This window comes from Fulmarus glacialis, unplaced genomic scaffold (assembly GCF_000690835.1).
Source record: "Fulmarus glacialis isolate BGI_N327 unplaced genomic scaffold, ASM69083v1 scaffold22246, whole genome shotgun sequence".
Taxonomy (NCBI): Eukaryota; Metazoa; Chordata; class Aves; order Procellariiformes; family Procellariidae; genus Fulmarus; species Fulmarus glacialis.
Window position 1 is genome coordinate 79,307 of NW_009219153.1, and position 13,616 is coordinate 92,922.

Here is a 13,616-nt window from a genome sequence, read left to right on the forward strand (position 1 = left end):
TTCTCTCCCTTTATTATTAATTGATCGCTTTTCCAAACTATTTTTTCCTAAGTGAGTCAATGTCATCTTGGATTTCTCAGGGGGGCAGCATTCTTCTGGCAATTGCTCTGGCAACTGCTCTCCTTGGAGCTGCTCTCCAGGCTTAAAAATAGTTTCACTCTGAAAAAGAGAAAATTCTTCATTTTTCTTCTCTGAAGAATGATCAAGTTTTGTCCTTGGTCTGAAAGAAAATTTAGCTAGTTTAGCTGCTGGAGGACTTTCACTGTCAAGGATTTCTGGCTCATGGGAACTTACCACCTTTATTTCCTTCACTACTTGATCTTTACTTCGTTTTCTCATGGAAATTGTTGCAGTTTTTGCTGCTACAGATACGCTGTTCTTTTCCTCCCCTAGCACAGAATCTGCATCACTTGAAAGATCTGGCAGGCCAGACGCAGGTGATACTGAAGGAAGGGCCTTTGCCTCGGGGTCCTGTGTACTTGTAAAGAATCCATGTGATTTCTCTGTGTGCAGTCTCTGCCAGCTTTTAGAAACCCGTTGTGTAATAACTGAATCCTGCACACTAGCACTTGGTGATGCTGAGTCTTGAGTATTTGCTTCTGAAGAAAAACAATTGTGTTCTTCAGTCCTTTTCCTGCTTATCTTGGAAACTTTGTCCTGTTCCAAAGGAGCATGTAGATTCACAGTTGCTAGTGACTCTCTCATTCCGTTTCCCTTCCTTGGTATTGAAGCACTTCTTTCTTCAGAACAGGATGTTTTACACAGGGTTTTTGAAGCCAAGTTATTTGGAGATATCTTGGGCACTGGAGACTTTTTCTGAAAAGTTTCTTCAGCATCAGTGTTGCTCTCTTCCAGGCTGTCAAACCATGCCAGGCTGCCATCATCGCCTCTCTTACTATGTTTAATCAAGTGTTTTGTATTTTTGCTATTATCATGTGCCAACTTGCATGGGGGTTCTAGATGTATATCCCCTTCACAGTTGCCTTCGGGCAAAGAAGGCTGTGGCCTGGAGTTATTCTCTTGTTGATTTGAAGGTTCTGACTGAGACATTTGCTTTGACTGCCCAAATGTATCCTTGTTCAGGCTTCTTGTAGTAGTACTGAAACTTGTCTCTTCAGGCTGCAGCTGGCATGAATTTTCCTTTTGTAATCTATGGAATGAAAAAAAATTAAGCAATAGTAATTTATTTTTCTTTTTTTTTCTTTCTTTATTGCATTAGTGATGCTTAATATGTATGAATGGTGAAAAGCTACAAATAGTGTAGGTCACAAAACTGCATTATTAAGTTTCACATATAGCTCCAAACACTGCTGTTGCAGTCTGTGATCTTTCAGCACCTTCTACAGTAAGTGGCAGAATTTAGTGTCCCCAGTAAAAGACAGGCAGATGGACAGAGAAAGCAACCACCTAAACTTCATTTCCTTGGGAAACAAAAAAACCCCCAAACAAACACCTTTGCACTATTTACAGCCATTGCTAGAGTCCCTTAAGGATTACATATTCTGTAAGTATATCTTCTAGAACAGGAACCTCATTAGATTTTATCCAGAGCAAGGCAAAGCCTCAAACAAGTTATCAGAATGGAAAATCTAGGTATTACTTGGAATAGGGGTTGCTGGTGGTTTTCTCTCATAATCACTATGGATCCAGCATGCAAAAACTCCACAAGTGAAAGGATCTCAGATCACCTATAAAACTTAATTATCACTGTCTGTGGCTGTTAATATTCTCAGGGCCCTCCAAAACAACAGAGGTGCTAGAATGAGGGTTCCCTCCAATCTCAGTATAGCTGATATTCTGTCTATTGTACCTAAACACATAATTGCCAAGGGAGATAGCATTCTACTTTTTGCTAAATAGTGATTCTAACAATGAGTGAAGAGCAGCCAAATTCTATTGCCAAAGCTACTGCATTACGGTAGGTGAAATTATTTCCATGCATTATAAACAGTTCCTCTGCTATATGAGAGAGAAAACACTATATTGACATGTATCTTTTAGAACCATTATTATCATTATTTACTAATATGCTTATTCTTAAAATTTTGACGGAAAGTAGCAGAAATGATCTGACTCATCAAGAACGGCTGAAAGATACATGCTTGTTTTACTGAAATATAGTTTAGGGGGAATGCATGGAACAAGTCTTCTAATACAGAATAGGTTGTTTTAAAGAGGACATTCATTTAGTATTCTCTAAGCTGCTTAAGAGGCAGGGAAGAAGAAATCAGTCTAATTTGCAGCATAGGGGATTCAGTGGGATATTGGGAAAACCTTTACGAGCATTAGGATAGAGCAATAGTGGAACAGACTACCCAATAGCAATGGAAAATCCTCTTCATTAGAAGGCCTTTGGAGCAGATAACACAAGCCCCTGCCAGGAAGGTCAAACACAGACCTGATCCTGTCTTTGTATCTGATCTCCCAACCCATTCTACACTTCTATGATCCCTTATGAACACCTCTGTTTTAAAACTAGCTTTTGTCTGTCGGAGATATTCCACTTTCATCTGCTTTTATTGCCTCTGTGGTTATTTAAGATGTCCTTACTATAAGTTACAAAATAAGTCTGAAAAATATTTAAAGGAAAAAGTGTATTTTCCCAGCTGTTCTTATTCCATTAGCTTCGATAACATTAATCTTTTATCTTCCTTTAACAATAAAAAAGTACGAGTTTCTTTAGAGCCTAATCTCATTTCAGGAAAAAATGTTATTTTTTTGTATTTTATTTCCTTCCAATCCTAGTGTTTTCCTCTCAGCCTCAGTACGTTAAAAGTTTTCTATTAATAACAACAAATAGACTTTCCAAAGATTATTGCAGTGAGCTGAAAACTAGCAAAGAGACAGTGAAAATTCTAGCGTGTAAAGAAGAAAAATCACCCAAAAGAACAGAACTTTGATTCAGGCTTATATTTTCCATTAACAGAGAGGGAAGGATCCTGACAAGCCCAACACAAAAGAAGGCTTAAAAAACATGAAGCAGATCTTGAAGCTTGGTATTTTACCAAGCAAGTTACAAAAGTTTGTATAAAATTATTTGCTCAGCTACAGAATCTGGCATTTTGACCCTAAGAAGCTCCGCTGAAACTTATGTGAGCATAGAATTGAGATACGAGTTGGGAACTGATTAAAATGTTCTTAAATTCTTTGTAAATTCCATAACCCAGAGAGAGAAATGATCTTGTGATGATCTCGGAGTGCTACTTTAAAACAATCTCCGGGCTTATTCATGTCCTCTAAAGAGTAAGTCCCTTCCCAATGTCAGATTCTATTTTTAGATCCTCTCCAGATACTATTGTCAAACAGTTCTTTTTCGCTATTGAATTATTTTGTTAGTCTGCATATTATAACCTGTCAAGTCTTTGTAGCTCTTTGTGCAGAAGATCTTGCAGCTCCAGTCGCTCCAATATGAGTTCACACTGTGTTCGGTACTGTGCCATTGGATTTTCTGGAAATGAGGTGTGTAAGGCATTGATGCCTCCGAGAAGTGCACCCCCCTATGTCACCAAAAAGATAAAAAAAAAAGGAAGCTATTTTATTATTCAGCACCAAATTTAAACAGCAGAAACCATTTTATACAAAATTCTCCCTCAGATATTTTAAAGCTTAAGGTAGCAAATATTTACTGAGTAACTGTATTCACACAAATAACCCTATTAGGTCTGCTCACACAGGCAAAGTTGCTCATACGTATGAAGCAATTATATGACCAAGCCTGCAGTTTACTCGTACTGGTTTATTTTTATTTATACAAAAAATGGAAAGTCCACTTAAGGCTTGAGAACATATGACTAAAATCGGAGATTAGGATTAAAGAAGTTTTCCAAATACCTTGTAAAAATTCTGCCCATGTGAGACACTTTTATAACTGAAGAAATTCTGATGGCTAAAAGTTTTCACTAGCTTTGCCTAATTATTTAAATGGAAAGACCTGGGTATTAAGGCTTGTCAACACAGGATAAATTGACCAGCAAAAATATTTCTGAATAGCTCTTTAAGAGTAATTAACTATTCAGGAATAATTCCAGAGAGCAAGTGAGTTTAATCTGGGACAATTTTGCTGTGCCTTGTGAGAAATGAAGCAGTTTTCATTTGAAACAGAGCATCTGCACAAAGTGATCTGTTCCACAACAAATAATCTAGAATAGCTCTGTAGTTAATTGCTCTTTGGGAAAAAAAAACAACCCACACCACAAACCCTCTATTTTACCACAGATTAGCTAGCATTTACCACTCCTGTCTAATTTATAAAGCCCAATACAACTAATGAACACGATGCATATCACGTGCCATGAGAGCAATAGCAAAAGTCAACAGAGTCTCTAGAACCAGCAATTGCTACATATGGCATCACATGGACCACACATTTTCGTTTGTGGCAATTTCTGGTTCTTCCATTTTGAAATGTTAAAATTTTGTATTAAAAAAAAAATTTACATTGAAAAGACATTCTGGTGGCTAATTAAAGCCCTCTAAAGTGGCTAATTAAAGCCCTCTAAAACTACACAGTGCTAAAACTAAGGCTCTCCATGCGACCATTAATGCACCCTGTTGAATTTATCACTTGGGGGTTTTTTCGCAGATCACTTCAGGAACATGACAGATCCGTTCCACATAGAAGCATTAATCTGTAGCCATGGAAAAGGTTGTTGTAGAACCTCTCTGCCGTATTTGTTTCAAGGACTGGAAGATTCATAGTTAATGAGGCAGGGACTGTAGAAAGGAAAGTCCAGTCTCTTGGTTAGGACAGAAAGGAATACATGATCATGTATCTTGAGCTATGTGCCCAAAGGGTACGATTATGTCTTGCCCTCACTGACTTTTCAGTGCTTTACTTGGCTATCACAATGAGTTTCTTTTAAATGTTCCTCTGTGTATGTGTGTGTGTTTGAGAAATTCTAAGTGGGATGGGACTGAATTTAAGATATCTGTGAAGTTTCATTCTTGTGCTGGTGCTTACGTCTCTGAGATATCTGCCCCTCCGAGATATCATTTTGAGGAGAGGAAAGTAGCCATATGACAAATCCACACACTGTGGAACTAAGGGCAAAGGATCTAGAACAGAGAGAGAAAAAAGAAAGTATTACAGGGAAAGTTAGCAGAAAGTAAGGCTGTTAAGTGCCTAAGGATGGGAAAACAAAATGTAAAAAGGGAGTAAAAGGAGAGGGATTGGAAGGGGAATAAAACGAGAATGAAAACATGACCAAGAGAGGGAGGGAGACAATGTTAACAAAGAGGAAATGAAGCAAAGAAAAGATCAAGCCAGGGGGATTAGAATATGCTCATGAAGACAAAGTAGGAAAGAGAAAAATAAGGGTGAATTAGAGGATGAAACAAACAAAAAACCCCAATGAACTAGGCTGGTGATGAAAATGTGATAGTCCTCCTTCCCAAGAGGGTTCACAAGAAATAACTAAACACTGAGATAAGAACCTTGAACTTTGATTTTATACTGGCAAGAATATGACTTTTTGTAGAAGTTGCAAAGACAGTGTTGAAGACAGAGTTTGCTGAGCTGAAAGGTGGCAGCCAGTCCTTCAACAATGACGCTGGTACTTCCCCATTTACAACCTCATTCTACAAACTGATAATTAGGCAGGAAACACAGGACGTATCTATACAAAAAGTTTTTTTTTTCTAGAGAAGGAATCAATTTCTGAAAATAAACTTTTGCATGTTACTTTTTTTTTTTTAATAAAACAAATAAATAACTTCCTTCAAAAATAAACTGCTTCAGTGATTCATTTATACTTTCCAGGAGGAAAGTAAAATTTGGCCTTGAATAGCAGATCTCGAATTTGCAGATTCCTAGCAAAAATGAATACATTTGCCTACTCGCTCATAAGAAGTGAAGAGTGGAGCAAATATCATGAGCATACCAACTGTTCCCAGGTAGTCTTCTGCAGTCATAATTCAGGCAAATTTCTCATTGACTCTTATTAGATAGAGGCTTGTTATGCAAACTGCAGCCCTTGAGGGCAGGGCTGTATAAATATGAAAAAGTGACCCACAGTTATAAAAAATTCTTTTACATTTACTTGTGCTGATGAGGTAGATACGCAGATGACAATACACATTTATTATTATATACATAAATTCCACTTTTTGATCTGTTTTGAAAAAAAAAAGGAGTATTTCAGACTTTTTATATCCAAAATCATATTGCTTTGAAACCAGTGTCCCATCAAATTCCCATCTAGTTAATTACAGGTTTAATTACAGTTAATGAACATTTATGTAATCTCTTCTGCTGTTTCAACTGGATATATTAGTACAGCTTCTTATTTTAACTCAGATGTAGTGCTGTCATTGAAAAGCTGAGCTCTTCAAAACAGTGCAAGATGAATTGCAGCAGACAGCGAAATAATCTTTTGCTACTTAATAAGGTCAGGCCCTGTAGTATTTTTGAGACAAATTCCATTTGCAACACTGTGCAACTGACTATCCATGGCACAAACTGCAATTAGTTTCTCAACCCTCCTTGAAAGAACAAGGGACATCACAAGTGCCTACCTGCCATATGTGACTGTGCATCTATCCTGAAAAGCTTTATCTCCGAAAAAGGAGCGTATCTACTCCTGCAAAGGTCTTTAAGGTCCATTGAGCTAACGGATGCTATATAAAATTATTTTAATTTGAATATATTCATATCAACCTATACAGAAACATAGGAAATGCCATTTTGGATCAGACCAGTCATCTGTGCAGTGGAGTACACAATCTCCAACAGAGCCAAAACTAAATAGTTCAGATGCGCTAAAAATCCCCATGCATAAAACTTTGGATAATCTGCTTATGGTAATGTTTTTCCTACTCCAAAGCATGAAGATTTATTTCCCTTAAAAATATTCTATCTGAAGTAATAGTGTCTATATTATTTTCCACATTTCCATTAAAAAAGCCCCTATCATATTCACATTCATTAATTTTAAATGTGTTGCTTTTTCTTTATATTCAACATCCTAATAATGTTACAGTAAACTAAAATCTAGCCTTCCACATTTTTTCAATGCCTTTCTACATAGAAACATTACACAAATCCACGTGATAATTGGAATGCACAATTTTCAGCGTACGGCAACAAAAGTTTTGAGTTTTAGTATCACCACCAACATATTTTAAAATGATCTAATGGCAAAATAAAGTGTAGGTCTTGGCAACTGTTCCAAACTCACTCCAAAAAAATGATTTGGTTCTCTCATACCTAGTTAATGAGTGACAAGATAACATCATGGAAGAAAAACTCATTAGAGGCTATTAAACACAGCGATATAGACACAATTTCTGTCTCAAAAGGTCTTTAAAATGTAGATTACCAAAAGCCAATAGCATGCCAAAACTTCACTTAGACTGAGAAGTCTATAAAAAAAAGGTACCAGGCCTTTATCACCATCCAGATTTTTCAGTATAATCTCTCTTTAAGGATTTTAATAATCAAGATGGACTAAAAATGACTTGTCAAGGTCTCTGATGACCTACTTTCCATGAGTCCATGAAACCCTCTCCAAAGAGATGAAGGGAGCTGGCATGTATCTATCCACATGATAAACTGAATCCCTTAAATGTGGTACTGCAGCAATGGCAATGCCTGCAAGAAACCTTACCTGCATAGAAGATTCCATCACCGATACCACAGTTACAGCATCTTCCAAAGTCACAGTATCCCTAAACATCAACCGGGCATGAGCTATCAAAAATAAATGGGCATTGAAAATAAGTGTTACGAAAGTCAAAAAGCAATTTTTTCCTTCTAGAAGGGACAGGATATTTCTTCAAATTTCTTCAGCTCTTCACACACTTGTGTATGGGCCTAACTTAAAGACGAATATAGAATCATAGAATCATAGAATCATAGAATCATAGAATCATTAAGGTTGGAAAAGACCTCTAAGATCATCAAGTCCAACTGTTAACCCAACACCACCATGCCCACTAAACCATGTCCCTAAGCGCCTCACCTACACGTCTTTTAAATACTTCCAGGGATGGTGACTCCACCACTTCCCTGGGCAGCCTGTTCCAAGGCCTGACCACTCTTTCAGTAAAGAAGTTTTTCCTAATGTCCAGTCTAAACCTCCCTTGGCGCAACTTGAGGCCATTTCCTCTCATCCTAAATATAATCCTTTTGATTTTAATGTCAATTTCAACAGGAATTGGAAGGCTTAGTTTTACTAGCAAAGAATGTAATGTGACTTCCTGATTACAGTTACAGTGACAGTTCGGATGAAGATGCTCAAAATGTTAGAGTTAGAAAATGGATATCACAATAAACAGCGTGATATGAAACATCCCTATCTATATAGGTACATGTCATACCATAAAGTAAAAAAGTAAGTCTAATTTTCATCACAGGTCAGAAGAGATTTGATTTCCTCTACCTGGTCTGTGTCGCAAATTTATTATTATTTAATACGCTTTTCTCTACAATAGCTTTATTTTTTCTTCCTTTCTTTCTTAAGTCAGCAAAACAAAACTGATTTTTGTAAATGGATATAATGCAAATAATTTACCACATGAAGCTCTCCTCCTAACTGGCCGTGGAAACACACACAGTTCTTATTCAGCAAGAGAAAGGCAGGCTAATTAATACCATCTATATAATACTTTGAAAGAACAAAATGCTAATAAAAGCCCCAATCATGTGAACGCATAAGAATGGAAGAAACACTGAATGTGAAAATAACATGTGAATCCCTAAAAGTTATGAATCTCTTTCATTTAAATAATTTTTCCCCCAAAATGGAGAACAAAATACAAACATCTGATGCAGGAAGCACTACATTGCTGGCTGGCATATAAAAGCATAAAGACCATTTACAATTGTTATACAAAAATACAGTATATCCTTTTAAATTCATCCTGAAAATATTTGTTATGCCACTTTATAAAACAAAATCATGTTAAGACAGAGACCTACTGCTTCCTTTGTTTTTGTTCTTATAAATGAAGTATGATTTGAACTCAAGAGTTGGAAATGTTGAGGTCCTATTGCAAAATACAGACTTGATTACTGATATTTAAGGAAACAAAAATGTGTTATTTTTGATGTTACATTAATTCTAGGACAGAAGCAAATACTTGGCACCTTTCCTCAGGCTGAGTAGGATGGCAACCCAGGACTCAAATGAAGTAAAATAAATCCTAAGATTGCTTTTCATAAAGACACATAATTTCTGAGCTTTTTCTCTTGAATGTGATTTCTTCCAGTGGTTTTAGTTTTTATTATGGTGTAAGAGTGGCAAAATTAAAACTAAAAATCTAAATATAACACCCTTTCCCATATTCAAAATCTCCAACCCCAAGTCTCTTTAGATTAGAAAGATAAAACAATACAAGAGTCACCTATCCCTACCTCTATGGAAAAGCTGCTACTCTGCTTACTGGCTATAATTATACTCCTGATCTATTCATTTTATAAAGGTTAATTGTTAGCCTAAAAATAAAATTGCCACGGCCTTACCTTCTGCAAGGCGTATCAAACTTTCTAATAAGCGAATGGTAGTTCGGGCAGCATTTCTGCAGTCACTCTGACGCTGCATTTGATAGTAGCGTACAAGGATCAGGTTGCTCTCATCAGACAATTTTGGCTGTATACTTTTTATGAGGCAGAAGTAGGTTTTCATCTTTTCCATGCTCCAGAGCTTTTCTGATTTGCTTGGGCAACCTGCATAACAACTGCCTAGTCAGTAATTTTACAACAACAGACATCAAGCTTTTTCCTAAGAAATCCTGTTAAATAGCAAAGTGACTATACAAGACACATTACTGTATTTTTGGGGCATACTGGGTTGTCTGTGCGCTAGTCCTCAAGGACTTGATCAAATTCCAGTGTGGAATCTTACACACTATCCATCCCTCCCCTATCAAAATCCACAGTAAAGCCCCCAGTGATTTCAACAGAACTGCTGTCAGACTCACTGCCCACCAGATGGTACAGTCAGTACTAAGTGCTCCAGTATTCCTTAAAATGTAAAATGCTACATGAATGTATGTACCGCCTCTGGCCGTTTTACCTACTTTGTAGGAGCCAAAAGCTACCTGCCATATTCTGAACATTTTTTTCAAGGAAACACTTGGGGAAGGGAAGCAAGCTAGCTGAAGAAGCTTCCTCTAACCACTTCTTCCCTAATAGGGATCAAAGCCATGTTCCTGAAGTGGATGGAGAAGGGGCTGGTTAAAATCAAATCACACTGCCTTCCCTAACTCCAGAGCACAGAATGCCTCGTAGGGAACACTATTGTTCACTCTTTGAGCCCTGCAGCACACGGAGCTCAGATTTGTTCTGTCTGAAGTAAGTCTCCCATTAACAGCATGTACAATTGCATGGTGTGTAGGATCTGCACTTCAAGCACGGTAAAGGCGCAAGATGGAAACTATCCACTTACTGAGCAGTCTGGGCTGAAATGTCTTGTAAATGATCATAGTGTTCTCAGCTCACCCCTATTAATTAATTAGTGATGTCTATCTTATTTCTACTTGAAAAACAACCATACTGCAGGAAACTACCACAGCAAAAATGTAAACACTGATTAATATGAAAGACTCAAGAATAACAAACTAAACTGAAAGGCGGGGAAATTAAAAAACAAACAAAGCAAAAAAACCCCACCTTATAATTTAAAAAGACTACTCTTACCTTTATTTTGCAAGATGAAGGATGAAATGATGCGGTCCCATTCCTCGTTCTTTGTATCTAACAATACTAAGACCAGGTCAAATCTGCTCAACAGGGGACTGCCAAGAGCTATGTTGACAGATACAGACTCATTAGGGTCATAATGGCCTTTTGGGTTTGTTGCTGCCAGGATAGTTGTCCTTGTATTAAGCTTGCACACCAATCTAGAGAAAAGCATGGTGAACATTATGATTGAATTAAACTGGGTAGGGGAAATTATTCCAAAGTGTTAAAAATGATCATTTTTTTATGTTACAAAGAGCACATCTTACCCTGAAAGACCGTAAGAGCTGAACAATAATGTGTTAATATATATTATATATACAGCATTTCTCAGTCAGAGAATAGCAACTAGACAGAAAGACAGTGATCAGGATACCAAAAGTAACCAAGCAATATTGCCATGAGTAATCTCTATATACAGCTAGGTCCTTAAATGGTGAAAAATAATGTAACTTTTCAGAAATAAATATTAGTTTGCTGATCTATACAGCATAGAAACACTTTTTAATGATGGAAAGTAACATTTTAGCTTAATTCACATTTTAAGAAAGCAAAATAAAATGCAATATAAACATATGTTTTATTCCTGTCTGTAAACATGTTATGAATATGAACCCAACCAACCAATGACGGCAGCCATATCAACTGTTTCTCCAGGGAAACAGCCATTTTCCTCTCTTAACCATGCCATCCTGGCATGTGTTTTTAGATGTGGGGAGAGATTGTTTTTATTCTAGTAGTCCAAATGTAATCCTTTCGGTTAAGGCAGCAGCAGAAGTATTCTAACTTTGGTTTGTCACTGAGCTATTTCTAGTCAGCTCCTGAGTAACTGCTGCCTCACGTCCAAAGTTCTTCTGCAACTGAGAGGAAGGACCACAGATCTTCTATTAGCTTATACCCAATGGGAAAAAACCCTTATATCCCATGCACCAAAATAAGACCTTAAATCAACAAAGTGCTTAACCTATCTGTGCTAAGTTACTACTCAAAAAATCCTCATTAGATGTAGTCCTCCAAAGTGAGCAACTGAGGCTACATGTGCAAGTTAGCAAACTGTGTTTTGGGGTCTACAAAACCCAACCAACTGCAACAAGGAACCTGGCTAAAATATGTCGCTATCTTACTAAGTAGATAGGACCACATTGACTCCAAATATTTGTCTCCAACTGGATTACTGGCAAAGGTTCCCAGGTGAGAGCGGCATCACTTGTCCGCTGTCTGCCTAGCATATTTACAGGGGATGCATCATAACTGAGTTGGGACAAAAAGTACCACTTCAGAAGGTGTTTTTATGATGAATGGGTAAATTCAGGCAAATTCATGGTCATTGTCAACATACAGCATAGTATGGCTAAAATCCTTGACATGACATAGGGAAAAGGAGATGCATTAGATCTGTCTTACAGGCAACAGCAAAATGTTCAGCAAAACCCCAAAGAAGAAAGAGGTAGAAAGGAGCTGAGTTATGAAGCACCTAAAGGAGTTAAAAATGGCACAAACCAAAGAGGCTAAAGAGAGCTTCAGTGGAGATGATCAGAATAAAGAAAGGACATGATCAGTTAGATTAGTGGTATATTGAAAACCCAACAGTGAAGAGGGTATGTATTTATTCTGATCGCTTGCAAGCTCTGGTCCAGTGCACTGTCCTTGGAAATGTTGACTCATCTAGTTTTAAGAATACTGCTTAGAACAAAACTGTTAAGTACAACAAAGAAAACAGGTATATTTAATCAGCATGACAAACCTCCCTCCAACTTCTAAGTACAAGAGAAATGTCTTATAACGTTTTATGACATACGTTAACATGCCACTTACCCTGCTTTTGCAACACTGATGGTTTGTTGCTCCATTGCTTCATGGATACTAGTTCTGTCATGTTCTTTGATACTATTGAACTCGTCAATGCAACAAAGGCCTCCATCTGCAAGCACCAGTGCTCCAGCTTCCAAGTTCCACTCCCCAAAGTCCTTCACAGCAGTCACTGTCAAACCTGAAGAATCAATTACTTCAGTCAGTCTTTTCCTTAAAATGCAGGAGTGCACTTTAGTGAAAGAAAGGGACCTGGCGCACTGGCTTGTGCCACGGACACAAGGCAAAACAGCAGGTTAGCTTCACCAAATAGCTCTGCTGTGTAACTCACTTTACACCTCCTGGTAAGACATCCCACTAGCATTTGGCAGGTTAGTCTGGATCTGTGGAGCAGATTCTGTTAAGCTTCCCATGTTCGATAGTGACTTGTTTTAGGACTTTGTTAATTGAACAAGAGATTATGGTAAGAAGACTAAATCTGCCAGATCAAAATGAAAATTAGAGCAAATGCAAAGATCGCAAAATTACGGAATGGACCCAGTCCAGCTCCTCCTCCCCATCAACTAGTAAAACAGACAAATATTTCTGAGCTGCAAAACAAAGTTTGGAAAAAAAACGTTATTTCAAGTGTCTTTTAACTCCTGGCCCCAGGAAGTGAAGACAAATTCTCACTTTAAACTAAGGCAATTAAATTTCTTTATGAGATTTTGGGTTCCTCTAAGGATTATGCAAAAACGAAAATTCCAAGATGCTTAAGGATTAAATGGGGGGGGGAGGGGAAGTTCCTAGCAGGGATCAGTAAATCTACACATGATACAACATGGGGAGCATGGCAGGTCAGAAACTCCGCACAACTGTGAAAACAGCCACTCATTATCAAGTATGTGCAGCTCCTTTCAAACATTCTATTCCCTATTTTCCAGCTTCTTCTCTATCTTTAGCCCTCCTTTTTCACTCTAGTGTTCAGCTCAAAATATCCTAGTAGTTGACAAGCTGCGACCAGCTTAAAATCTCCTGGAATGCTATGGCAAAAGCCAAAGAATCCGCCCCCCACAACTTCCCTTGGTTCGGGGAGGAGAGGCTGCTGAGGCCTTCTCATCGCTGCGCAGCCCACCACAGTAGCCATTTG

The 13,616-nt window shown here is 37.7% G+C and overlaps 1 protein-coding gene across 1 annotated transcript in view; it reads right to left on the minus strand.

Annotated features, from left to right (window-relative positions):
* LOC104078588 (DNA helicase MCM9-like) overlaps nucleotides 1–12,900 on the minus strand; it is a 13,345-nt gene extending 445 nt beyond the window's left edge. Inside the window, 7 exon segments of the mRNA XM_009580273.1 lie at nucleotides 1–1,150; nucleotides 3,352–3,497; nucleotides 7,605–7,687; nucleotides 9,461–9,664; nucleotides 10,637–10,839; nucleotides 12,494–12,700; nucleotides 12,824–12,900. The exon segment at nucleotides 1–1,150 is cut by the window's left edge and continues 12 nt beyond it. Coding sequence (XP_009578568.1) covers nucleotides 1–1,150; nucleotides 3,352–3,497; nucleotides 7,605–7,687; nucleotides 9,461–9,664; nucleotides 10,637–10,839; nucleotides 12,494–12,700; nucleotides 12,824–12,900 — 2,070 coding nt within the window.
* Between the last annotated feature and the right edge of the window lie 716 nt (nucleotides 12,901–13,616).